General features: G+C 35.2%; 3 protein-coding genes and 1 long non-coding RNA gene across 7 annotated transcripts; 1 reads left to right on the plus strand and 3 right to left on the minus strand.

The window, feature by feature from the left end:
* Positions 1-6,678: 6,678 nt before the first annotated feature.
* On the plus strand, positions 6,679-8,461 carry LOC121777877. The gene is made up of 2 exons (XM_042175216.1): positions 6,679-7,525; positions 7,841-8,461. Exons 1-2 carry the CDS (start codon positions 6,679-6,681, stop codon positions 8,206-8,208), a joined length of 1,215 nt encoding a protein of 404 aa, XP_042031150.1. The 3' UTR covers positions 8,209-8,461.
* A 2,461-nt stretch (positions 8,462-10,922) lies between these two features.
* Positions 10,923-12,813, minus strand: LOC121776587 (syntaxin-125-like). The gene is made up of 2 exons (XM_042173782.1): positions 12,180-12,813; positions 10,923-11,479 (listed from the first exon to the last, which is right to left on the minus strand). Exons 1-2 carry the CDS (start codon positions 12,620-12,622, stop codon positions 10,993-10,995), a joined length of 930 nt encoding a protein of 309 aa, XP_042029716.1. The 5' UTR covers positions 12,623-12,813; the 3' UTR covers positions 10,923-10,992.
* A 1,034-nt stretch (positions 12,814-13,847) lies between these two features.
* On the minus strand, positions 13,848-21,239 carry LOC121777398 (B3 domain-containing protein Os07g0563300-like). 2 transcript variants are annotated; one of them, XM_042174645.1, is made up of 14 exons: positions 20,744-21,239; positions 19,849-19,930; positions 19,640-19,738; positions 18,655-18,991; positions 18,215-18,545; positions 17,891-17,984; positions 16,739-16,913; positions 16,330-16,409; positions 15,817-15,916; positions 15,516-15,721; positions 15,188-15,240; positions 14,963-15,076; positions 14,784-14,854; positions 13,848-14,714 (listed from the first exon to the last, which is right to left on the minus strand). In XM_042174645.1, the coding sequence occupies exons 1-14, from the start codon at positions 20,857-20,859 to the stop codon at positions 14,032-14,034; spliced, it is 2,541 nt and encodes an 846-aa protein (XP_042030579.1). In that variant the 5' UTR covers positions 20,860-21,239; the 3' UTR covers positions 13,848-14,031. The 2 variants fall into 2 exon arrangements, with proteins under 2 accessions (XP_042030579.1, XP_042030580.1); XM_042174646.1 differs by lacking the exon at positions 19,640-19,738.
* A 1,054-nt stretch (positions 21,240-22,293) lies between these two features.
* LOC121777399 lies at positions 22,294-25,480 on the minus strand. 3 transcript variants are annotated; one of them, XR_006045483.1, is made up of 7 exons: positions 24,706-25,480; positions 24,523-24,624; positions 24,089-24,152; positions 23,922-24,008; positions 23,731-23,828; positions 23,032-23,236; positions 22,294-22,912 (listed from the first exon to the last, which is right to left on the minus strand). It is a non-coding gene; the product is annotated as an uncharacterized LOC121777399 (long non-coding RNA). The 3 variants fall into 3 exon arrangements; XR_006045481.1 differs by having other exon boundaries at positions 23,032-23,828; XR_006045482.1 differs by having other exon boundaries at positions 23,032-23,828; positions 24,089-24,155.
* Positions 25,481-26,090: the final 610 nt, after the last annotated feature.

Raw genomic sequence — 26,090 nt, forward strand, 5'->3', positions numbered from 1 at the left:
AATTATTTTATATAATTTAGAATGCAATATGGAGTATATTATAGTGATCCATCCCTTTTCATTTAGTTAGGGGTATGGTTATGCAGAAAGAGATAAAGAGAAGCATTTGTATTAAAGCTTTTGGTCGGCGGTTCCACATCTTGGAACCTACCGCACTACGTCGTTTTCAATCTCAAAATGTTGAATTTTGGTTTTTTATTTGCATGTGAAATTGTACATGTACATGTACATAAATTTTGGGCACCAATGATATAATAGAGAGGTTGTTTGTGGCATCCCCTTTTAAGAAAAGAATCTGTATTATTATTGTATTATTATCTAATCCAATTTAGATTAATCCCTCCGTTATCCAAATTTTGTCACGGTTTGACCGAGCACGCATTTTAAGAAATATAATGGAAAGTGTGTTGAAAAAGTTGATAGAATGTGGGTCCTACTTTTAAAGTATTAGTTTTATAATAAAATGTGAGTATGAATAAGTTAGTGGAATGTGAGGTCCATTACAAAAAATGATAAAAAGTGAAATATAACAAATTTTGTGGGACGGACGAAAATGGAAAAATGAGACAATATTTCAGGAAGCGAGGGAGTATTTTTTTTTGTGAAAATGGACATAAATTTAAAGATTTTGCTACAATGAATTGAACACTAAAATTTTAGCGTCATGCATTAACCATTCTATTATTAGATAGTTATATAGAGGTGCGTTAGGGTGACACCACTCTTAAAGTAACAACAAGTAACATGCAATCTGCGATATAGGCAAGCAATATGTGATACATAGGCAAGCAATTCGGCACATGGTTCCAAGCAATATAAGATACGAAATCAGAGCAATATCGTGACACCATAGTTAAAATGACAACCTGGACAAGCAATCTGCGATACATAGGGAAACAATCTTCGATACATAGACAAACAACTCGGCATATGGTTCCAAGCAATTATGATATGAAATCAAAGATAATCAAATAATCTACGATACATATGCAAGCAAGTCTGCCACGTGACAGACTAAGATTGAATGTGCTCCTAAATCTAAATGTTCACATTGATGGTACATTATCATTTCAAAAGTAGTTGTCATCTTTATACAATTTTATTCATATATTCATTTTCTTTTAAATGCATACACTTATTTATAGATGTAAATCAAGTGAGTATTTATTATGTGTGTATTTATTTATATTAATGTTATACACTAGGGGATATATATTATATTTATAGGGACGGCTCCAGTAAAAACTTTTCTAAAATATAACTTTGAGAACTGAAAAATTATATAAATTCTTTATTTGCATTAATATCAGTTTGCATTAAAAAAAGAAATATCATTTCTTGATATTGAATCATAAACTATTATTGAATCAGCAACTGATAATTCGTGAATCAGCAAACTGATATTGACTCGAATGCTGGTATATTTTGTTATGGCAATTGATATTAATATATTTATGAACTAATATAGTTTTATATTCTAACTCTAATTTTTTTTAATTAACCATCACCTATAACCAATTAATTAAATCAATAGTACATTACTATGGTACATGCATGTGTTTTTTTAGGAACATGGTTCCAATTTTACTAAATGGATGATCATGGTTGATTTCTATAAAGAACATTATAAAATATATTTTCTTTCTAATTTTAATATATTTTATAAATGATTAGTAGTACTATCTCTTTATGGCAATCATACACCACAAAAAATAGTGATTTAGATTGATTCACAATTTTCAAGGACAAAAAGCTTTTATTTCATCTTCTCATTAATAAAGTAGGTAATGGGGAAGAAAGTGCAAGAATATTTGAGAGAATGAGGAAGGAAGAAGATTCTTTCAACTTTCCAGCACGAATTGGTTGTTTCTTTTTTTTTTTCTATGTAAAGGCACTAATAAGGAATCAAATTTATTAAAATTAGGTTTGATAAAAGGATCACTTGCTCCTATTAATTAAGTAAATAATCATTATTTTAAAATTATAAATCTTGTATATAGATCGACAACAAGAACTAGTGATAGAGTAGAGTTTATAATAAACTTGAAATAATTAACAACTGCCTTAAATATAATAAAGGGATAAACTTGAAAAGTATTAAATTCATTGAAATTCGTAAATGAATCTAGAATTATATTTCTTGAATGAATGCAGCGTTTCAAATATTATTAGAAATAAAAAATTTATATTTATCTTCTAAAATAGGTCTCGATAAAATGTTGTGAATTCTGAAAAAAAATTATCTATTGTGAATAGAATAGAACTCTCTCTTTTATTATTAAATAATACTTTATAGTTTAAATTAGAGGGAACATCATTTTTGGTCCACGAACTTTGCCAAAGTATCATTTCAGGTCTGTGAACTTTGAAAATATCATTTTAGGTCCGTGAACTTTGAGTTAGTATCATTTGAGGTACTTTTTACTATTTCCAAGTTTTTTTGGACGAAAATACCTTCAATACCTTAAAGTGTATATATTTTTAATAAATTTATCATATACTCATTTTTTTTATAAATATCTTTACAATATATTTTTGATAAATTTTCTAAATATAATTTGACCTTAAATATTATCACTTAATTTTGTGACATGCAAGTAAAATTGCTTCTTCAATTTTTTATATTAATTTTTTTTAAAAATTGAATAAAGAACTTTCTTTAATAATAAAAAATTGAATAAAGATCTTTTTATAAATATCTTTACAATATATTTTTGACAAATTTTCTAAATATAATTTGACCTTAAATATTATCACTTAATTTTGTGACATGCAAGTAAAATTGCTTCTTCAATTTTTTATATTAATTTTTTTTTAAATTGAATAAAGAACTTTCTTTAATAATAAAAAATTGAATAAAGATCTTTTTATAAATATGTTTACAATATATTTTTGACAAATTTTCTAAATATAATTTGACCTTCAATATTATCATTTAATTTTGTGACATGCAAGAAAAGATCTTTATTCAATTTTTTATTATTAAAGAAAAGTTCTTTATTCAATTTTTAAAAAATTAATATAAAAAATTGAAGAAGCAATTTTACTTGCATGTCACAAAATTAAGTGATAATATTTAAGGTCAAATTATATTTAAAAAATTTGTCAAAAATATATTGTAAAGATATTTATAAAAAATTATGAGTATATGATAAATTTATTAAAAATATATACACTTTAAGGTATTGAGGGTATTTTCGTCTAAAAAACTTGGAAATAGTAAAAAGTACCTCAAATGATACTAACTCAAAGTTCACGGACCTAAAATGATATTTTCAAAGTTCACGGACCTAAAATATACTTTGGCAAAGTTCGTGGACCAAAAATGATGTTCCCTCTTTAAATTAATAACGTCGTTGGTCATATACACTGAACTGCATGTACCCAATGGCCAATACCTTATGGAAATTTCAAACCTGCGTCACGTTATGGGCAAAATCAACACTCTAATTATCTTCAAAATTTCACCAATTAATGGGTATGGGTTACTTATTAATATTGTTTTTTTCTAGGAAAAAGATTGTTCATATGAATCATATCCTGCACTTACTTCGAATCTTTTGACTACATACATTTTATATGTATCGTCACATTCTTGATTATACATTGTGCATACAAATTTTTATTCTTGATTAATAAATGCTAAATAAATAGGAATGCATCTTGTAATGAGTGGGAAACTCAACAGATCTGTCCTAAATAGAATCCCACTACTATGTGCAGTTACAAGATGCTTTAGGTGTGAACAATATTACAATAACAACAATTAAAGCGACAATTGTTATAGTAGTAGTTTGAGTTGAATTAAATAAGTTATATAAAATTATTATTAAATTGCCTTCACATTTAGGTCAATAATTGCAAGTTGCAATCGAGTGCACGCAAATTTATTACCAAATCTAAATAGGCAAGCCAGCACTGCCACATGCAATTAGATTCTATATTTAAATTCCTTAATTTGGCCCAGGAAATTCTTAATGCCATGACAAACAAGATATTCAGATTAAAAATAATTAATTGCTTATTCAAGTAGTAATTATTTTTATTTAAGTGTCACTTTATAGCAAAAATCAGTAACACCATGTTGCTTCATAAAATATAAGTGGCTAATTAGATGGATTATAATGCGACACTGCATTTGACTCGTTTGGAGCAACATTAATTTACACAATTCAAATAGTATTCTAAAAGGTAGATCACACATCCATAAAATTCCCAACTTTCAAATAATTAAATACTACTCCATGATTTGTTATATTGCTGCAAAATATCCACACGTGAAATATTGCTGCAAAATAATTAATGGATGTCACTCGATTATAATCAAATACCTCAATAAAAAAAAACACAAAATGGAACACCTAACATTAGAAAAAATGCCTAAATCTCAATAATTACTAAACCAAATGTATTGTCATATATCATCACCACAATATGTGGTCCAGACCAATTAAAATAGTAATTAACTGCTTTTACCAGTTATCTTTCCTTGCTAATAGTGGCAATATAAAAAAGAAAATTTAACTTTGAAAGAAAAGGGGAAGAGCAGTTAAAGGGCATGCCGTAGTACATTGTGCTTTAGCAGTGGGACCTAAGCATATAATAACAAATTTCATTATTACTAAAACTAAGCACTAAGCGAGATCGATATATTTGCTAAATAAAATATGTTACCGTGAATATTATTGTGTTTCTATGTAAATTTTTACATTACAGTCTAGTATGTTGTGTTGATTTAGTGATGTTTGCACGTCAGTATATATTTTTGTAAACTTTAATTGTTAGTAATTTTTTTAGTTTTTAATTTTGAGTATTTTTATATTTATTGAAAAAACAACCGGAGTACTAAAAGCAGCTCATTTTTCTCTTTAGAGCATCCGCACTGATGCGGATGTCCCGACGGAATTCCCTGCGGACATTCCAAAAACACATTCTGCCACGTTATACTGCACAGTGCGGACATCCCCAAGGACATCCCAAAGGACTTCCCACAATTAAAAACATTTAATGCAATAAACGAGAATTTCGTGCGGACATCCGTGGGAGCCAACGCAATAGCGGACGTCCCGATGAAATTCCGCGTAACGCCGCAGAACTGCGGTGTCCTCAAGGGAATTCGGTATCCGTGCCTACCATGCATAATGACGGATATCCGCCGTGAAGAGCGCCACTGCGGATGCTCTTAGGAAAGTGCACCTTTTTAGCTGCAAATAAAAAGAAGGAAAGGGTCGGTGAAAGAAAGGGGCTGCGCATTACGATTTACGCATAGAACAGGCTGTGGGCCACGTGATGGGCCTACCCGCAACCCATGGATCTTCCTATAATTTTTCTATTTTCCTCATAAATCTGTACTCATTAATATATTCTTAATGATTTTCAATTATCCTAAGTGGAGTAACATGATGTTTTCCTTGTAGTATATTATATCATGGAAGCATGTAAATATTATGTCTATTTTCATCAAAATTGAAAAGTTTTTTTTGTATTCATAGAACATTTTCAGATATATGAATTTGGAGAGACGTTTAGTTTGACGTAATAAAGTATGATTGCATTATTTAATTTTGTGTTTGATTAGTTGGTTGTGATTTAAGATAAATTTAAGGAATCTGAAAAAATGAAGAAAATTTTGGGAAAAATTCTACTACTAGGAGTATTATTTTATTATATCATTCGAACCAAACACTTACACGTAACAATATTTATAGTCATTAAAGATCTTCAACTTGGGTTTATAGTCATGTATACTACATTGCACATTAAACAATCCATATTTTAGCTAATAGTAAAAGCAATAGTACTATATTTTATGATATTATTAATTACGATTATTTATAAATGTCGTCATCTCCTTGCAGTTTCAGTTTGATTAATATTACAGGAATAGACAAGTGAACGTGTATATCTTTAATTACTAAACTAAGATATTTTATAGCAGAAGAAAATTAAATCTTACTCAAAACCAATCAAAAGGGGCATATATATTAACGAGACGTTCGGTCTGCAAGATTATATTCCATGATAACATTTGTATTATATTTGATTCATGAGATTAAATCTCATTACTTAATCTTAAATGAATAGTTATGTGATAATTAGTCATAGTTAACCCTCTCCTATTAAATAATTTCACAACTTAATCCTAGATTATATCTTATTACTTATACTATTTTATCTAAGAAATCGAACATCACTATAATAATGTAGTACTAATACATAGATGTATGAAATTGGAATCCACTATAATAAATATTCCGAATTCTAAAACATGTTTTCAAATTCATCAAAATGTGTCTATGTTTTACTATAATTGTATAAATCTTATCCTATTAGACTTGTAATATGTCAATAATCATCATAACCTATCTTATAGTATGATAAATCATTCAACAACTCAAGATTTATCAAACTTCATTATTATCAAATGTTGTATTTAAAAAAAATTACTAACTGTACCTATAAATACACAGATTAATTTTGATATACTATTATAACTTTTTAGCTCAACAAAGTTCTTTGGATTAGCTCGAAATCCAATATTTAAGAATATAAATATATAATCGAACATTTATTACTCGAATCCCTACATTTGAGTTTTCACTTTTCACCACTATAAAATCACTGTGCTTAATTACTAATCTAGCTAGTGGTTACAGTTAAAATTCAAAATCAAAATAAATGAATATAGTTATAACCACAGGTGGGCCATCTTCAAAACTCACTGTTATTGTCTTCTTATCCAACGGCCCAGATTTCACAGCTATGATGAAACCGCGTCCACTCACCATCCGCTTCAGCCTCAAACATATATATACCCCCCATTGCACCAACTTCACCCCAGCAAAACACCACTCTCCGTTTCCCTCTCTCTCTCTAAATCACTCACAATCGCTCGCTATATTGAAAGCTATGGAATCAATGAACAGTTGGATGTGGATGAGGACGATTCTGATATCAGCTGGAGTGTTATCCGCAGCTATTGCGCTGAAGTTTTCGATTCCGGCCGCCGTCGACGGATTTCCGGCGTTTTGGTCGGTCGCTTTGTCGTGGATGAAGCCTCCGTATTTGTACATAATCATCAACGGCATCATCATCACCATCGTCGCGTCGTCTCACTTCAACCAGAGCAACGCCGAGCCTGCGGCGGCTCGATCTGATCACTTGATCTCGGCCGTAACGCCTCCGGCCGAGATTTTTCAACCGATTTCGGCTCCGGAGAATGTCGACGCAGATGACGTGCCGGAAACGGCGCCGGAGGAGGTTGTGGTATCGGCGTTTGAAGAGGATTTGAAACCGGTGGTGGTGAACGGTTTCAAGGTTGATTTCGCGACGGAAGTAGACGATCTACGCGTGATTCGCGCGGAGGCTGAAGATGAGTTCGATGAATCGGCTTTGCCTTACACTCCGCCGTTGCGCGAGAGTTTTTCGCCGGAAGTTCAATTCGAATCGCTATTTCCGGTGAGGGAGAAACCGCTCGCTTCTTCCAGATTCGTGCACCGAAAGCCGAGTAGAACTCCTCCTGAAGGTAAATTCACTAGAAAACCTCACTTTATTCTTCTATTTCCGGCGATTCAGAGCCCAATTTCGCGATCTCTACGTTTCTCGTTTTGTTCTAAGCTTCGAAATCCACAAATTTAACGACATGAGTTGCGATTAAACATGCAAATGTTGTTACGCGATTCAGAGCTCAATTTCCGCGATCTCTACGTTTCTCGCTTTGCTCCACGCTTTGGAATCCACAAAATTCAACAGCATTGAATTCGATTGCGATTAAGCATGAAAATGTTATTAATTGTAATTTTCTGTAATCCTAATTCACTGATGGATTGATCAATTGCAGGTGCGAGGGCGCTGCGGCGCGTTACCCGGCCGAAGAAGCAGGAGACGCTGGAGAGCACGTGGAAGATGATAACCGAGGGGCGTCACGTGCCGCTCACGAGACACCTGAAGAAATCCGACACGTTTGAGCAGCACGCGTCGCCCGCCATGGATCACGTCGCCGTCGTGCCAAAGTCGGAGACGTTCAAGGATCGCACCAACAACGACGCGCCTCCGCCGCCGCCTCGGATCAAGAAAGAGCCGTCGCCGGGGCAGGACGAGCTGAATCGGAGAGTGGAGGCGTTCATCAATAAGATGAATGAAGATATGAGGATGCAGCGGCAGGAATCGCTACAGCAATTCCATGAGATGATCAATCGTGGAGTATAGTCTCACCTCCAATCAGATTCGCATTTGCTTTTTTTTCTCTCTTTTTGCTTTCTTCTTTTCGAAAAAAGAATCACGATTAGAAGAATATCATTTTCAATTGTGATTCGAGTTTTTGATACATTTAGAAGATAGAATGAAATTTGTTGGTTAGAGAAGTTTACAGTTTAACAGAAAGGTTTATGTATGTATAATATTTTATTTCATTGTGTAAAATGTAAATTAATGAATTTGTTGTAGTGTTTTTGCAATTCAATTTGTTGTTACAGTTTATTCTTACATATCCATACAAATCATGCTGATGAATACTAGTAATAATAATACGATGGCATATGTTGCATGGCTGTCAAGTGTCATCTAATATTCGAGATTAACTTTTACTTTCCAACGTATAAATCTAATAATTAATGATGGTTAGCCTAATACCATACTTTGCTGGTCAATATTATACGACGTTTTTACAGAATTAAAGGGAAAAAAATAAAAATGATCACGGTTCTGACTGCCGACTAGTATGTATAAAGTCAAATATTTAATTAAATAGTTCCACTTGATTTTAGTGTCACGCTATCAATTCAACATGTTTTTAACGACCCTTTTAGAACTCCTAGTTCGAAATTATATCTGACATTATTATAATGCGTATATGTTACGCGATATAGGATTAATAACATCATATTTTATCAATTAATTAATGTTGCTCTTTTTAATGATAATGCTTAAATCATTGAATTAATAATATTAAAGATCAATTATATTATTTTCAATATTTTACATCACATACGTTGCAAAAGATGGGACCATCTCCAATCCAAAATGTCTATTTTGCTTACCTTTATACTTTCAAAAGTATTTTCCAAAAGTATACTCTGTACCTCACTATGGTTTTATTTTAATTTCTTTTTAACGGTTGACACGTGATGACTACATGTTGGCTCGTTAGTTCACATGAAACAAAATCATCGTTTTATATTAAATGTATCTATATATGATCTCATTCTATCTCCTTCTCTCTCTTTAAATCGTAGTGTATAATTTCGATTGAACTTTAACTCGCCACTTCAATCGGCTTCACCAATATCTGCCTATAATATAAAAAATTAACTCCTACTATAGAGTACTATTGAATTTTATTAAAATTGTTGAACTGGTTAAATATATATGATCCTATACTTAATCTTGGAACAATATTATAGACATATGGGATCAATCTTAGCTTTTTTCTCTAAGTCCACCGGGATATGACAAAATTAATTTCAAATAAAATTATATTAATATAATCTCTGTTAATCTTGACATAAGTTAATCTTAAACAACTGAATACCAAGATAATTCAAATTAGGTGGTCTAAATTCTATGAAGAGTTTGGCTAATACTAGTCCAAGGCTCTTAAGTCTTATCTAATGAGGATTAGGCTAAGCTTGTCGTGGACGGTTAACTAATAATTTTGATAGGTGCTTAGTGCTTGTCAAGAAAAATCAAATATTGAAAATTTTCAAAAAAGGTCATCATTGTTTCATTTGAACTATATATTATATCATTTGATTAATTGGGCAACGTAGCAACTTATGTCGAGGAGCTAGTCTATGTCATCCCAATAGTTTATTTTAGAAATAGGAGTGTGTCGACTTGTTATATGATTATTAGCCAACACAAACTGACTCAATCACCACATAGGAAGTGCTTCTACCATCTTATAATTTCTAGATGCCACGAGCAAATAATTCAAGTTGATTAATTAAATCATACACATATAGTATTTTTTTTTCTGTATATAAATAAGTGTTACAGTTGAAAATTGGGATATTGACTCATAATATCATGAAACTTTTAAAAAGTTAGATTTTTTCCACGAACTTTGAAATTAACAAATAATATCACGAACTTTACCATGAGTTTGTTATTTCCACCAATGAAAAAATTCCTGCTATATTGATAGATTGAAGAACAAATTTAGAGTGTGTGCTTCAAGAAAAACTATTCTCAAAGATTGAAAAACATGAAGTTCTCGAAGTTGTTGTCTAGATATTACGAAAAAAATCTGTATCATGATATTATTAGCCAGAATTTTTTCATTGGTGAAAAATAACAAACTCGGAGTAAAGTTCATGATATTATTTGTCAATTTCAAAGTTCATAAAGTTCCATGATATTAGGTGCCAATATCCCTCGAATATAAACGTATCTCATGTTTCAAAGTTGTATACTAATACGATATCATATTTTTCGTAGTAATTAATATGGAGAAGATTATTTCAAGTACCGATAGAATAGGAAATGCATCTTTTTTCAAGGAGAGATATTTATGTATTAAAAGCTACGTACTAAAATTTTTACATATTTATCCGGAAAAAATAGAGATATTTATGTAATTTCATTGATATATAATATATTGATGTATAGACACAATATCATTGAGTCATTCGATCTAAATGCTACATGATCTTCAATGAAAACTCATTAATTTGTTTGATTTCCATGCCAAAATCAAGAATAAAAAAGTTAATTGGTGTTTGAATGGTGCTCATATAACATAACATTCTATACATTATCTCTTATGGTGCTTTAATTCTATTTCATTATAAACTTATAGCTTGAAATTCTGAATAAAATATTCGGTATTTTTAATTGAAGTGGAAATGATAGAAGGAATTTAAAAATATTATCCTTTTGGGGCAAAACATCAAGGAACAAAATGAATAATTTAAAGAAGACCATTTTTATATAAATATTACAATCGTCATATATATAATCCAGAAGTATAATTTACAATGTGTAACATTAAATTTATGGACCGCTATTTTCCAATGAAATATCAACTTTAAGAGTTGTAACAACGAGTGCTAAGATAATCACCAAAGCAATTACTATAGCAATATAAGCTTGCTTTCTTGTCTCCTTCTCGTAATCATTAAGCGCCCCCATCCCGCCGCCCTTTCCTCCGCCTCCTGCCCCGGCGGCGGCGGGCGGCTGTGAAACCTCAGCGGTATCTCCTCCGGCCGCGGCGGGTTTGGTCCCGCTGCCCTGCCCTAGGCCAACATCGGCAGAGAAGGGCGGCGCGGCTATTCCCAGGAGCACTTGGTGCAGCGCCATGAGGTTCCTACGGACCTCTCTTATGGCGTCGCGCCGCTCCTGGATCTCCGCCACGGCCTCGGCCACTGGGTCCCTCCCCTGATCCTGGGTGGCGGGGTGAAGGGGGCTCCTCGCCGCCTCGCTCGCGATTAGGCTGTCGATGGCCTCGGATGTCGGCTTCTCATGCGTGATCGTGTAGAACCTTATTTTCGACATAGAAACAATGCGTTAGAATCGGCATTGTATCGATACTAAATACATGTGAACCCAGAAAATAATATTTTCGACATAGAAACAATGCGTTAGAATCGGCATTGTATCGATACTAAATACATGTGAACCCAGAAAATAATATTGATAAAGACTCGTATTGATAGAATCAACATTGTATCAATACTAAATACATGTGAATCAAGAAAAAAATATTGGTTGAGACTTGTATTGATATAATCAACATTTTACAAAGTAGAAAAAATTGTTGCTAGAAGATTATACAATTGGCCCTCTTTTCTTATAATTATATATAGAATTAGTTTGATGTAAAAAAATCATTTTTAACATTTTCTTATTCCCTCAAACCCATCTTTTATAGCTAGGTTGTTTATTCTACCTTTCTATATGCAATTTCAATCCTTCACACCTCTAGCAATTTGGTTATAATAGCATCAACTTATTAGGTAAGACGGAATTTATTTTTAATAAATTCCAACAAATCAATAATAAAACAATAAAATCCCTTTTGTTTTCCTAAAGATAATCAATAATGATTCCCAATTACAATAAAAATGTCTTATCAACTAAATTGCGTTTCATCGTCGACAAAATCTGAACATTTGCCCATGTCATCATTTCACATTAAATGCATAGATTTCTTAATTAAAATGAAATAGGGATATACTTACTTGGCTTCAATGATCTGTCTATGATCGATTTCCATCTCACCCCTAAGCGATTGAAATCTCCTCATAAGATCATGGAGGGCGTCGACGAGGTCCGAGATCATGCCCGCCCGGGCCTGGTCATCGCCCGAGCCACGCTGGGCCGCATTAGCCCGAATAATTCCCTCGTATTTCTTGTTGATCTGCTTAGCCAGCTTGAAAAGGTGGTCGAGGTCGTCGTTGAGCCGGGCCCGGATGGCTCTCATCGTCGCCGAATCATTGGCCTTCTTGATATCCTCGTTCGATTGGCAGAGTCTGTTGTACAGATTCTCAAGCCCCGTCAGATCCTGCTTCATGTTTTGGACTTCCACAGAGAACATCTCGAGGCAGTAGGAGTCTTGCCTCCTGCTCGTCCCCGCCTCTGCCTCCGCCTCCGCATGCATCTTCGAGGAACTTGTTCCCTCCATTTTCTATTTTCTTCTGGAAACGAAACGAGGACTGGGTTTCCAGAAGAAATTTGGGGGATGTGTGTCCCTCTCGAGATTAGAACGAGGTTTGGTTATGGATCATCGTTGATGTTCCTCGTATCTCCGATGACGCGGAAGGTGAAGGTGAAGATGAAGATGAAGATGAAGAGGAAGAGGATGAGGAATGGAGGAGTTTGGGAATGGGAGAGAGACATTGTTTTTTTTGAGTTAAAACCTAAATAAAGGACCATGCTTTTCTCTCCACGTTGGAAACCTGAATCAGTTAGTTAAAACCGTTATTGAGAAGCCAATATTAGGCACAGATTTAAAACTATACTAATTATTAGTTATTTGATCCATTCATTATACTCCCCCCGAAATTTTGTCACATTTTTCCATTTCCGTCCGTCCCATAAATTTTGTCACATTTCACTTCTTACCATTTTTTATAGTGGATCTCACATTCCACCAACATTTCACACAGATTTTATTATAAAACTAATACTTTAATAGTATGACTCACGTCCTAACAACCTTTTCAACTCACTTTCCATTACATTTCTTAAAACTCGTGTCCGGTCAAAATATGATGAAATTTGGGGGACAAAGGGAGTATAAAGGACTATTTTATTTTTGGGTGGTGGTCAATGTACATAAATGGTATGTATATAATCGATTTTTTTTTTAACATTTTACACTGAAAAATGATTTATAAATATTAACTGATTTAAAATAAATTTTATACTAATTATTTAGTAATATTTCAAAAAAAATTTAAATTTTAACTTAAATATTTGTATATTATTTTCTAACTAAATATTGTATAATTAATTCAAATCAAGCTCAAATCATGTTATGATATGACATAAAATTTCTATATCACTTCTTTCTTATTAATATACAATAAAAATAAAACTAATTTTTAATTAAATTCAATCAAAATTAAAAATATTATGTATGTACATTTATCTTTTCTTTTTATTTTTTCTACAAACTATAAATAACTCAATATTTTATTAACTCGTTATACTCATCATCATTTGGTTTAAAATATCCACAATATGTTATACTCCACATAATTTAAGCTAGACAATAGATTTATGTTGCCGGATGATAGCAAACAAATTTAAATTTCATAATTTTTTCAACTGAATTATAAAATCACTCTTGAATTTGACCAAAATTCTTTTAAAATAATTCCCTAGTTCAAATTTCAAGCAGGGGAAGAGAAAATAGTTGCTGCGTTCTATTCCTTAAAATATTAAGAATAATAATTACATAGCAGTTGTGCATAAAAAATACGATAACAGCAACTGTGAAAAGCCTATCTCCTCCCTTCAAATCTATACTTACAACTTTACCCAGCCAATCCAACCAAAATTTCGACTACTTTCTTCCTCCAATTTTATCTAACCACTCTCTTTGTCTAACGCCACACAACCTCTAATATTCACACACCCCACTCCATCTTGCTTCACTAACAAATTCCCGATCACATCGGCCTCCAACGGTCTATGCTGCTGCTGCCTGAAAAATCTATCGGACAAACCTGGCTGAGAGTATTTGACAACCCCACAATCTGAGCGAGGTGAGAAATCTTCCTCTCGCTCAGGCTGGATGTTAAGGTCTATTTGACCTTTCAAAGGCGAGGCTGACGATATTCTTCCTATAGGTTCTTCTACATGGCTCGAGTTCGGCACCTCTTCCACATTTAAGCTGCATTTTACAGTGCTGCTCCCAACACATGCATCAACATCCAGCTCCTTTGCATGTGAGTTCTGAGATGAAGATGAGGGTTCGGTTTGTTTCTTTTCCAGTCTCTCCATCAAGGTTCTAAAACGACACCTCAAGGGAGTACAGACTGCGCAGTCACAAGAGGGCCCGTGCTTGGTTCCTTTCCCACTGGGAGGTTGAAGGCAGACAATGCATGTACAGCCAGGTATATGACACGGGTGTTTTGTCCTGTTCTCTGAAGAAGCTACGAGGCCCTTTCCCTCCCCTTGAATAGCTAAATTAGCGAGTGTATTGTGTCCTTCCACATCAACAGATGCATCTGCATCCCGTTCAGAGCTCTCTTCTTTACTTCTAGGGTCTGCTCATAGTTTGCAAAACTTTAGAGTGAAATACATAACAGTGCTAGACAAGAAAGAAAAGAGACTACCTTTGTTCATGGCAGCTAACAGTTGTTCGAGCAGTATGTTAGTTAATTCCTCAGCAGAAGAACACGCAGATCTGATACACGAATAAATGGAAGAACTAAGGTTCCGGGTGACGTAATTATAAGATATGAAGTAACATGACAGAGGCCCGGAACTCAAACACAAAAAAAGATCTGACAACCTGTGAAGGTCCCACGCATTATCCGAACAGGTCCAGTTTGAAGGAACAAGAGCATTTGCAGGGACCTTACGCCACTTCAAACAGTCCTCACACTGGACCCACTGGATCTTTTCACTTACACATGAAATAACTTAGTGTTAAAATTTCCACAAGCAACTATAATTCTCACCTCTGTTAAAGCTGACTTGTGATAATGCTATTGCTCACATAAGCTAAGACACATACCCAGAGTGATCGATTCCAAAAAGAGTAGGCCTTCCGATAACTGGCTCACAATCCTGAAAAAGAACCGAATCCAATCAAGATGATGATGATGATGATAGAGTGCAGAAAGTTATAGTATCGCATGGTACATAAAACTCAAACAACCTTTTTCGTAAACAGAGAAATGCAATATGAGCGAGAAATATAACAGATCAAAATCAGAGGCCCAGATTAAAAGTGCAAAACCAATATTAAGGCAAGAAGACGCAACAAAAGACAAAAACATCTGTTAGAAATAAACAACAGCTAAAGAATTTTTTTGATACTTTTAAATACAGATCCCAAGTACCTCAAATTCTTCAAATTCACACCCATCGACAATGGAAGATGACGGAACAATTTTTGCAGGTGCTCGAATCAGGCTTTGCGCTTCCTTGTAGGTGAGCTTCAGCTCCATCATATCCTCATTTTCAATCCTAAGGCGTTTACTTTTTGCATTTATGTAATTATTCTTCCGCTTAGCAGGAATGGCAAGTTTGTCTTCAAGTACTTTCTCTGCAATCAACCCTAGTTCAGTAATTTCACAGAAGTACTTGATGTATCTCTGATTTGATCCCGTTGCTGACCACACACGTGCCACTTAGATTTACCTTTCACGTGACCATTTAAACAGATAATGTCGGCAGATTTATTTTTAGCATTAGCATCTCCTGGGCTTGAAATTTCACTCCCTATCACATTAACTTCTCCCTGTGATCAGAGAGAAATGATATGACACATTTAAATTTACATTGATTTTAATGGATAAAGGAAAATATTTACTTTTTTCTCAAGGATGAACATGACTTTTTTTCGTTTGCAATAAAGTAATTTTTCATTTTATAAATATTTTTAGGATAAATACTAACTTGAGTAGGTACATTGAAGTGATATTGGGATCATAACAGTGGGCCAATAATTAGACATGCACTGAACTAAGAATTAGAGTAGCTTAAACAGTGTACAAATTGGGGTAGTGAAAAAATCAGTTCATGCAGCCCCACTGCCACCCCACATAATATGGGAGTAACAAATTTCTCTGTAGCTTTGTCCTTTCACGCAATTATTAGTTGTGTGTATGCGCCAACCTGAAAGGATGCAGAAGCACTTGGAGAAGGACATACCTGATCAAATGATGGAACCACTGACGCCTTTCTGCCACCCATGATCAGCTTCCCTTCTGGCTCCAACCTACTAAATGTTACTGGAAAATGTCCTCGAGTCATTTTGTGATTCAAAGACAAAAAATGAAGCACTGAATCATGGATAATTGGATATGCAAATAAACAATAAAAAGGAAAATACCCTGAAAGAAACCAAGAAACTCAAGCATGTCAAACCAAGCAGCTAAGGTGAAAGCATAAAAAGAAAAACAATATGACACATCAATGGTGGTAGTGGTTGACATATCTGATGTATCCATAAAAATGACACAATGAATTCAGAAGAAGAAAAACTTCCAGGCCGCAAAAGAAGTCAAATAGCACAGAGGAAAAGACAATAAAATGGCATTTGGTGGTACTGAAAGATTACCAACATCACCAGCTTGTAGTTGCATTGACTGTATACAAGGAGTTATTCCTTCCAGGACATACATTCTGCTGTTGTTATTTGGCCAAAACCGGAACTGGAAAACCCATTCCTTCCCTTTAATGTCTTGTACGTTTAGAGGTAACCCTTCTGCTTGATTGATTGATGGAAAATAAGCCTGTCCAGTCACCAATGAAATAAACTTTGTTACAAGGAACCTGTACATGTGTGGGCTATATAGAATAAAAGCTGCAAAGTGTTCGGAAATGTAAATTTTCATTTGTGTCCTTTCTTTTTTGAATAGTGCATAAAGAAGATGTTCTATTCTAGCCCTTAAGTGAAGGACCAGGATCATTTCAAATTATCTCTTTCATGCCAATGGATAGTACTTAAGAAATATTTTTACTGTGACTTAACTAATAACACCGAATCGTGGGAAGAACCAACCCATGAGGAATCCTCTTAATATTCTACACACATCTTCTCTTTGGAGCTTCAGTGAACCCCATTTCTCAACATGTAAAACAAATATAGCAGACAAAAACTTGCTTCCTACGTTGCACCTTTCTGATTTCTTCAGGCAGGTTGAAAAGATATAGACCTGTCTGGAGAAGGGCATAAACCATATCCGGCTACAGTTTTACAAAAGCAGTATAAGCAGCACCCTAACCCACTACAACAACTCACTGCCTCAAAATCATGAGGAACTGAAATATCAGCATCAAGTTCAGACTAAAAATGGATTGCCACACGTAGTTTTTGCACATCAAAATTTCAAATTAATGAAATTCAACAAATACTATAGAAACCACTGTTGAATTTAGAAAACAATCTACGCTACCCAGTAGCAAAATAATTACTCCTCCCCCCCCCCCCCCCCACCATAGACTGAGACATTTAGAGAGAGGTGCCAGTTCAGATTATTCCACAAGGCTTTGGAACATGCCAGCAAATAACAGGCCTCAATTTATAAGCTACAGTATATAGGTGTATGTGTACTAATTGTTCAAACCTACATGTTGCACAATGGTAACTAATGCTTAAGGCAGTCGTATAAAACCAACAGAATCATAGTTAAGCTAGAAGAGAAACTTCTGAACATAAAAGTTTGAAGAGTTGAAGTTGGTGAAAGGACTTGAATGCATGAGTGCTCACCTCCGCACACTTTTTTGGCAGCACTAAGCGCCCAATCCGTCCAGCGTCACTTGCACTTAACATTTTCTCGAACAATGGGGTAATACATTTAAAACTAAAAATAAGCTAAGGTAAAATCTCTGAGTAAAATTGAAAAAATGCACATGATTTAAGGTTAGTGTCAGGTCAGGCAACATATAATGACAAGAAAAGTTGATTTGAGCAAGTCTTACAAGCTGATACTAACAATTTAGGACCACCGGTAATCCATGAGTACCAATAAACTGTTTTGTCGTGATCAGAAATAAAATGAAAACAATGCGACCTGCTACAACCATAGGATACTCTCCAGAGATTTTCTGAAGCTCTTCGTTAGTTATCTGGGGGCGGTAGCGAGGAAGCAACTGATTTCGGCTTCGCACATCTCCTCGAGACTTCTCATTGCGTATCTGACCCTCACCACATGAATCCAATCCACTCGGACTGAACACCTGTTTGCCCACAGTAAGCGAGACAGATGGTGATTGTGAAAGAATAGACGAAATTGGAGCATCATCTGTTTCATTTTTGGATGAAGAAGCTACGCCCAAACTTTGGTTTGAAGAAGTATCATTTCTGCAATAGATGGGCTTAAAATCACTTGTCAATGGACAATGCTGCTCCTTCACCTTGAGTCCTTGAATCAGAAATGAAAACATTTTTTAACAGTGAAAATATAATGCTAAGCCCAAGCTACACTTTGTAGTGGCCAAAACCCTTTGTTTAATACAAGTATAAAATATTACCAATATTTCCATTCTGAAGTATTTCAGGTGGGCCGAATCTCATATTTCCATTAGCTAATCTTTCACAGGAGCGCTCTTGTTTCATCTCAGGCGAAGCCATAGATAATCTCTCAGAAAGACCATACCTGCCAATCCCATCAGATACATCTACTTCGAAGGGCATCTTCAGTTGGTCATTAGCTTGGATACTAGGACCATTGAACAAAGAGGGAGCCTGATGCCATGGAACTGGACCTGAGGCTGCTATACCACTCCATGTTTTCATTGAAATGTCTTTCATTCTTTCAGGCTGCGAAGGAAGGAAATGGAAAGGTGGTGGCCATGCTGGATTTGGTGTCTATATGGAAAAGGTAAATTACATGAGTAACTTATATCCAATTTGAGTTAACAAAAGAATATGCCAGCATCGAATTTGGTTTGGTGAAATAGCAAGTGCTCTCTGTCGCTGTGATGTTTATAGCTTCAACTTTTCAGGAACGGAATGCTTAATTTTTTTGAGGAGGAACCCATTCACAGCACTTATTTATGGTTATCCAAGGAATTCCAAACCAATGAGCACATTTTTATGAGACTCATAGAGAATATCAGAAAAAACATCCAGGTCCCAGGTGGTCAATAGACTTGATACCATGTAGATAAATCCTAATGTGCATGCAGGACACATTCAGACTAATGATGTACTTGGGTATAAACTCAACTAATTACTAATTACTAATGTTTTAGGGATAATCTGTGAACAGATCAAGCATCAATTATGCGTGAACAACTAAGGAAAAGAGAAAAAGCAACGAAAACCTTCTACTGGAAGAGCATTCAATGCATCTCTATTCTCCAAAATGGTTCAGAAAAGATATGACACATTAAATAATTTCCATGTGAAACAATCTATATACAGTTCTAGCCGTAATTGCAAAACAAATAAAGTAAAACTGGCAACAAATAGGCATAACATAAAAGAAAATTAGGGGGGGAAATGATATACTACCAAAATGTAGCTCTTTTTTGCACACGTTAGGCATTCTATTCCTCCTGCATCCAATAGTACGAACATATGGAATGAAACTATGCATCCACAATGTATTTGCTGCAGGAGGAAATCCATTCAAAATTGACAAGAGAAGGACATCAAATTATCAAGCCTATTTATGTTGGGAAATTACATCTTGAAGTCGATGTGGAAATCTAGCAAGTTACCTTTCCACAAGACTCGCAACATCTCCACCCTGAAGCATTTGTGTGAAATGTCTCACAAAATTTCCCATCCTCATAAGCAGAACTACACATACATTAAATTACATCAATTTGAAAGAAAATCACGATGAGACAGATACCTTCCAAGTATGAAGCCATAGAGCCCAACATGATACAGCAACCCACTTAGGTGTCATATTTAACACAAAATGAAGTTGGGAACAATCATATCATGATACAGAATGGGATTTGGGATTTGGATGCAAACGAGATAATAGGATTTGACATGATTTAGCAGAATCTTCATACTTATCCTTATTCATACTTAGTTAGAATTTGAATAGATTAGATTTGATATTATCTGTTCTTTTTTTCCTTTCAAAACTCATGACTTAGGGCGACTTAGTAAATTAGAAGGCAACTTCATGACTAGAAGGTCCTGGGTTGGAATCGCAACATAGTTTTCAAGGTCAATATACCCAGTTCACACTCACAGGCAGAGCTTGGGGTAATGTAAACCACATTGTAAAATGCTAGCAGCAAAAAACAATTTAGTTAAAAGCAATGTCCATTCGCTCTAAAATATCTTCCCCTTTTAACTCCCTTTTTTTAGAGTGTCAAGCCAGTAATCTAGCTCTAAATTAATGAACTTCACATCTGGCAATAGGTTATATCAAAAGATTCAGCCAAACAACCATCAGCCGCATACTAGAACACGATCAAAGGAAAATGAATATCAATTAAAACTTTCTAACACACTAGATACTCTGCTCCCCGCATACAACAAGATATGGAATAAACTCGAAAAGTCAAACATCAAACGACTAACAAATACTGTAATTCAATCAACAAAAAACGAGGAGTAAAAGAAAAAAATGGAGGAGCAGAACTCGCTTACGCGCAGGGATCACAGAGGTGAGCGTACTCGCCGGTGCGGCGGCGCCAGCCTCTCTTCCACTTCTCCGACGACTGGTTGCAGTTCGAATTGAAGCACACCTCCATCGTCGCACTCATAAACCCTAAGAAGAGACCGAATTTCTGTATCCGCAAGTAGCCAAAAAACGAAATGGTAAGTGTTCTGGTTCTGTGTTAGCTCGAGGAATAAATTGAGCACTAAATTTGCGTAGCTCAGGTGTGCAGTGAGCTATAAAAGCGCAAAACCCTAGGTGAAGCTAGAGAGAGAAAAGGCGACAAAAAAGACATAAGTAAGATTATGAGATGGAGGAGGGCCGGGGTGAAGGTGTTAGAGAGAGAGAGAAGGTGTGTGTGTTTTTTGTGCGTGTGTGTGTAAGAGAGAGAGAGATTACAGAGTGTGTTAGTGTGGAAAGTGAGTGTGATTGTGTGAGATTTCAACATATGAACATATATAAATGTGTATTTGTATGGAAAGTGAGTGTGACTGTGTGAGGTAGCAGTTATTTCGTGCATATATATGTGTGTCTCTATGGGCCTAGTGTGTGCTGCTGTGTGAGAAAGACACCTGCGCATGCATTTGTCACTGTGTGAATACTCTCTCTCTCTCTCTCTCTCTCTCTCTCTCTCTCTCTCTCTCTCTCTCTCTCTCTCTCTCTCTCTCTCTCTCTCTCTCTCTCTCTCTCTCTCTCTCTCTCTCTCTCTCTCTCTCTCTCTCTCTCACACATAAAAGCATCGGAGAGCGTTTTATTTACACAAATTGTTTTTTTTTAATTTCTTTCTATTTTTCCTCAACTATTTTTTCCTTTTTATTTATCGACCTTTATAAACCCTCTTTCATATTTAAGAAAAAATACGTGTACTTTTAATTTTCATTTTTCTCACAAAAATAAAAATATGTGTACTTTCAATTTTCATTTTTCTCACAAAAATATACCATTAACTTATTTAAAATTTATAACCCCATCAAACACTACTAATAATTTAAATCTCACTATCCACTAACACTACTTTAATTACCTTTATTCTCTTCTCTCTTAAGTACTTTACAAATTTTTGTCTTAATTCTCATCCCATATTTTTATGGGACGTAGGGAGTATATTTTTTCTATACTCATTAAATATTACTACTTCCGTCCACAAAAAATAAATAAAGTTGTAAATAGCATAAGCTTAATGTGCAATTGATAAAGTAAGAAATAGAAAAATGTGATAGTAAGTAGTATTAGTGGATAATGAGGTCCGCATTTAAAATAATATGTAGGGTTAGTACTAGTTTAATACAAATTAGTTTAATTTTGATGGATGATTCAAAATGCTAAAATTAGTCTATTTTTTATGGATGAATGTAGTATTTTTTTAAATTTTGTACTCAAAATAAATACGGAGCATGTAAATTAACTTTGAACGAAGGTGATATCTTATTTAAAAATATTTCTTGCATGACTCAGTTTGCTTCTTTGGGTTTGGCCGTTTGGCCTTTTAATTTCATCTTTACCCAGGTGTACGAATTTGAGACTTCGATGAAAATAAATGTCGAATAAATTGTATGTACCTTTATTTCATTAAACAAACTATTGCAAGTGACCAACCACACCTCTCCCTCTCTCTCTCATGTTAGAAACCATATAAAGAGTCTATAATAAAAAATAAAAAAAAGGGTCACAAAAACAGATATAGATACATATGATGAACAAATTAACAACATTGAGATATGCTAATTGGGAGCAAATAAAGTAGCCAAACCTTGATCAATTCTAATGAGTCTTCTGTCGTATCTCATCAATGTATCTTCTTCGCATTTGTATGTTCCCCTCCCTCGACCCTCGGGCCAAAACTTCTCCATCCACGTCTATGATCCAACCCTTCGTTATCAGTTCGTGGACGAGGCTGCAAAATGAATGCCTTCACCTGTGGGCCTGAGCTGTGGGCCTGTGGCTGAGATTATAAACTAATGCATCAGGAGATGTTAAAGTTTTATTGCACGAAAAAAGGTACTGATGGACTAAAAGGGCAGAAACGATATCGGCTATCAAAACTCTGAAACATGAGGGGATTTAACATGGCCTTCGCTGTTCAATTCACTCATCAACTTGAGCAACGGTAGTTTGGGACTTTTGTTTATCATGATCAGGTCCAAGCAACCATCTGAAAACTGCGGATGAATAACAAAAGGATGGAGTTATTACTCGTGACAATTATACGTGGCTCAGTAAAACTAAGGTGGAAAACCAAAAAAATGAAGTGAGTAAATGGAGGGTTATACTTATAGACCTCAGCATGAGGGGCAGCTTTAGGACCCTGGTAACCATACGATGGATCCCTAACGAGTCCGTCCACAGATTTCGTTGCACTTTCATCATCGATAATTATATTCTTTTCTAGATCTGGTAGCTCTCCATAAGATTTAATAGCCTGATGCTGGCACAAAATTTACATGTCCGTTGTACCTCCTGAGACCAAATATTCGTTGAAGACCCTAAAATTCACATGAGAGCCTCATTCTTTTAGGTGAAGAAAGACATATCTCAGACACGGATGTATTCAATTAAGATGATGATATCACGAGATTCAACACGAAAACACACATTTAGAAAACAAGAACTGCAGAAGAAATAGCAAGTTTTAGGAATACCCTGAGTACTAACTACTAAGTATTTCCAAACTGGCTGAAACATTAGAAACAAATACAGAAATGCAAAATCTCTTCTCGTAGAAATAAATAATCGACACTTTCCTGTACATAATATGAATCACATGCAGTATAAAAAAATTTATAGCATGAGCTGTGCAATAATTACATAGTATGTAGTATACTTTGTTTTGTGGTTATCCATTAATATTTCAATGCGAACTTAGGTATAAATCCAATTGAGCACTTCCAGTTCATCTGTACTTCCCTGAAAAATTCATGCATACCACAAAAATTCATACATACCACTAACATAGTGTATGTATGAAATTCATACATACCACTAACATAGCATTTCGATATCGATATCAGCCACCAGACCTGTATTGATTTACCCCAAAAATTCATACATACCACTAACATAGTGTATGGTCATTCCCTGAAATTAGCCAGCAAGCAATAACTAACTTACTTATTAGTTTCAATAAAATTCTAAAAAACTAGCAACGGAGTAAAAGAGAACATGATTAACCTCGAATAATAAACATAGCAGCATTAACTGTTGCACATGGTTCGCCATGTGAATCTAGAAGCGACCTTGTCATGCCATTTCCAGTTCCTAGATTTGTATTGCATCAAATTTAGAGTTATTGACCTAATTTGTGCAACATAAACAAATATAAAATGTGTCAAACCTACAGGTACTACTCCAAGAGGTATCCTTTTCCCAATCCTCCAAGCTGAGCAGTCCACTTAGTAGTACCTACTAAGAGCCAGAATGTGTTAAGAAACAATAAGTAGGTTAACAATTACAAGACATTTTCTGTTACTTTTGCTAATAGCAGACTGAAAAATACAAATAATCAATATATACATTGATGTGTATGCAATTTCTCCAGACTCAAAACAGAGATAGGGTTGGTCAATTTCTCCACAACCTTCTTCATGCACACTCTTAGATTAGCTCCACCAATTCCAAATTCATAGTTTGAGAATCACAATTAATACTAATAAAGCAATACATACAACGGAAAGCACACTTTTAGAGTGTGGCTAGCTTGTTCTACACAAGTTCACCAACATTCCAATATGTAATTGCAAGTTTACTGCCAATATCAATAACCATGCCCTACCTCAACCAGAAATTCCATCTCCGCTAACGCAAACAATTCCATCGAATTTTGACAGATCCAGAGTCCGAACGGCTTCATTCGCGTGCAATTGGTGTTTGGCTTCTAAATATCAATACGCATTTTTTCAAGCTCATCGGCTACATAATGAAGATGAAGAAGAAAGAAAAGAGGCAGAGTACCAACCTTGAATAGACATACTCCATATGGGCTTCGCATCATTTTGAATGACTTTCGGTGCCGATTTATTCCCTCCGTAGGGATTCACAAATATAAACAGCCGCTTCGGCCTGACTGAATCCAACACACAAAAACAGGAGCATAAATAGCATGCGTTTTCCCTCCCGAGAGATTTCGAATATGGGTCTCAATTTTTTAAATTAAGGATTTTTTTATATTTTTCTCTTCTTTTTTCTCATTTTTTCCATCACGACATTTATTAATGGTGTTATTTGCCTGTAAATACATGAACGTTCAATTTTTTCTGTTTTTTCTCCCGAACTTTTTGTTTGAATATAAATACATGAACTTTGGACTTTTTTTTTATTTTTTCTCCCGACGAAGAATTCCGATCAAATTGAATTTACTGTTTTGGTTGTGTTAGGGATATTTAATTGAATACTAGTTTATATAATGAATAGAAATGTACTAGTATCTTAGAGTATCCACAATGGAGGCGAGCGGACCGGCTAGCCGATCTCCGGCGCTCGCCGAACCATTGTAATCAGCGAACTCCATTTCGGCGAAAAAGTCGGCGAGCGCACGCCGATCCGCGAGCGCTGGCCGATGCGCTCGCCGGTCCGCTCGCCGCCATTGCAGTCTCCGGACCGGCGAGAGATCGGCGAGCGAAATTTTCTTTTTCTTTTTTTAATTTTCGAAACATTATATATACGCGCTTTGCACGTCATTTTCATTCGCACCACTTGTTTTAACGAGTACTCTCTCTATCTTAATTTCTGTACAAGATCAACAACGTGAAATGGAGAACAAAAACGAAGGTACTCCAATGACAAGCGGGTCTCAAACTCCCCCGGTACTCGTGGGAGGTGTATGGGGTCCGATGCCCGGGTACTACAACATGTACCCGTGGCAGCAGATGATGCCCAGGATGGCAGTCGGGGGGAGTATGCCAGGGGGGTTACCGGCGATGCAGGGGTGGGCACCAGGGATGCAGACGATGCCGGGGGGTACCGGAGAAGATGATGAGAAGCTATGCACGTTATCGCTGCCCCCCTAGTCATGGATGTTGTAATAATATTGGTGCTGTTGTGGATGCTGATGCCGGTGCTGGTGCTGGTGCTCCTCGTACAGCCGGAGCAGCCGGGCCTCCCCCGTATTGTCGCTGCTGCCTGTAGCCCAACAATAGCCCTAGTATATTAGCTTGATGTATTTTTATGTAAAATTAAGGTGTTCAAAAAAATAAATACTACTCCATAAAGGAAAGGAAAGTAAGTTCATGTATATCTAACCGTTCAATTTATTTTTGAAATTAATGAGCTGTTGCCTGATTTTGATATGGCTTACCTGTAAATAGAATGAGTTGGACTAATTAACTGGAACCGGTGTGACTA

This window comes from Salvia splendens, chromosome 18 (assembly GCF_004379255.2).
Source record: "Salvia splendens isolate huo1 chromosome 18, SspV2, whole genome shotgun sequence".
NCBI lineage: Eukaryota > Viridiplantae > Streptophyta > Magnoliopsida > Lamiales > Lamiaceae > Salvia > Salvia splendens.

Bases quoted from the DNA above. Each gene is read 5' to 3' on its own strand.
- LOC121777877 (XM_042175216.1), top strand. From the start codon at position 6,679: ATGAATATAGTTATAACCACAGGTGGGCCATCTTCAAAACTCACTGTT. The intron at 7,526-7,840 runs GTAAATTCACTA...GATCAATTGCAG, and splicing joins GAGTAGAACTCCTCCTGAAG to GTGCGAGGGCGCTGCGGCGC.
- LOC121777398 (XM_042174645.1), bottom strand. From the start codon at position 20,859: ATGAGTGCGACGATGGAGGTGTGCTTCAATTCGAACTGCAACCAGTCG. The intron at 16,914-17,890 runs GTGAGCACTCAT...GTGACTGGACAG, and splicing joins TGCCAAAAAAGTGTGCGGAG to GCTTATTTTCCATCAATCAA. The intron at 16,410-16,738 runs GTAATCTTTCAG...GACATTTTCCAG, and splicing joins ACTACAAGCTGGTGATGTTG to TAACATTTAGTAGGTTGGAG.
- LOC121776587 (XM_042173782.1), bottom strand. From the start codon at position 12,622: ATGGAGGGAACAAGTTCCTCGAAGATGCATGCGGAGGCGGAGGCAGAG. The intron at 11,480-12,179 runs GTAAGTATATCC...GTCGAAAATAAG, and splicing joins AGACAGATCATTGAAGCCAA to GTTCTACACGATCACGCATG.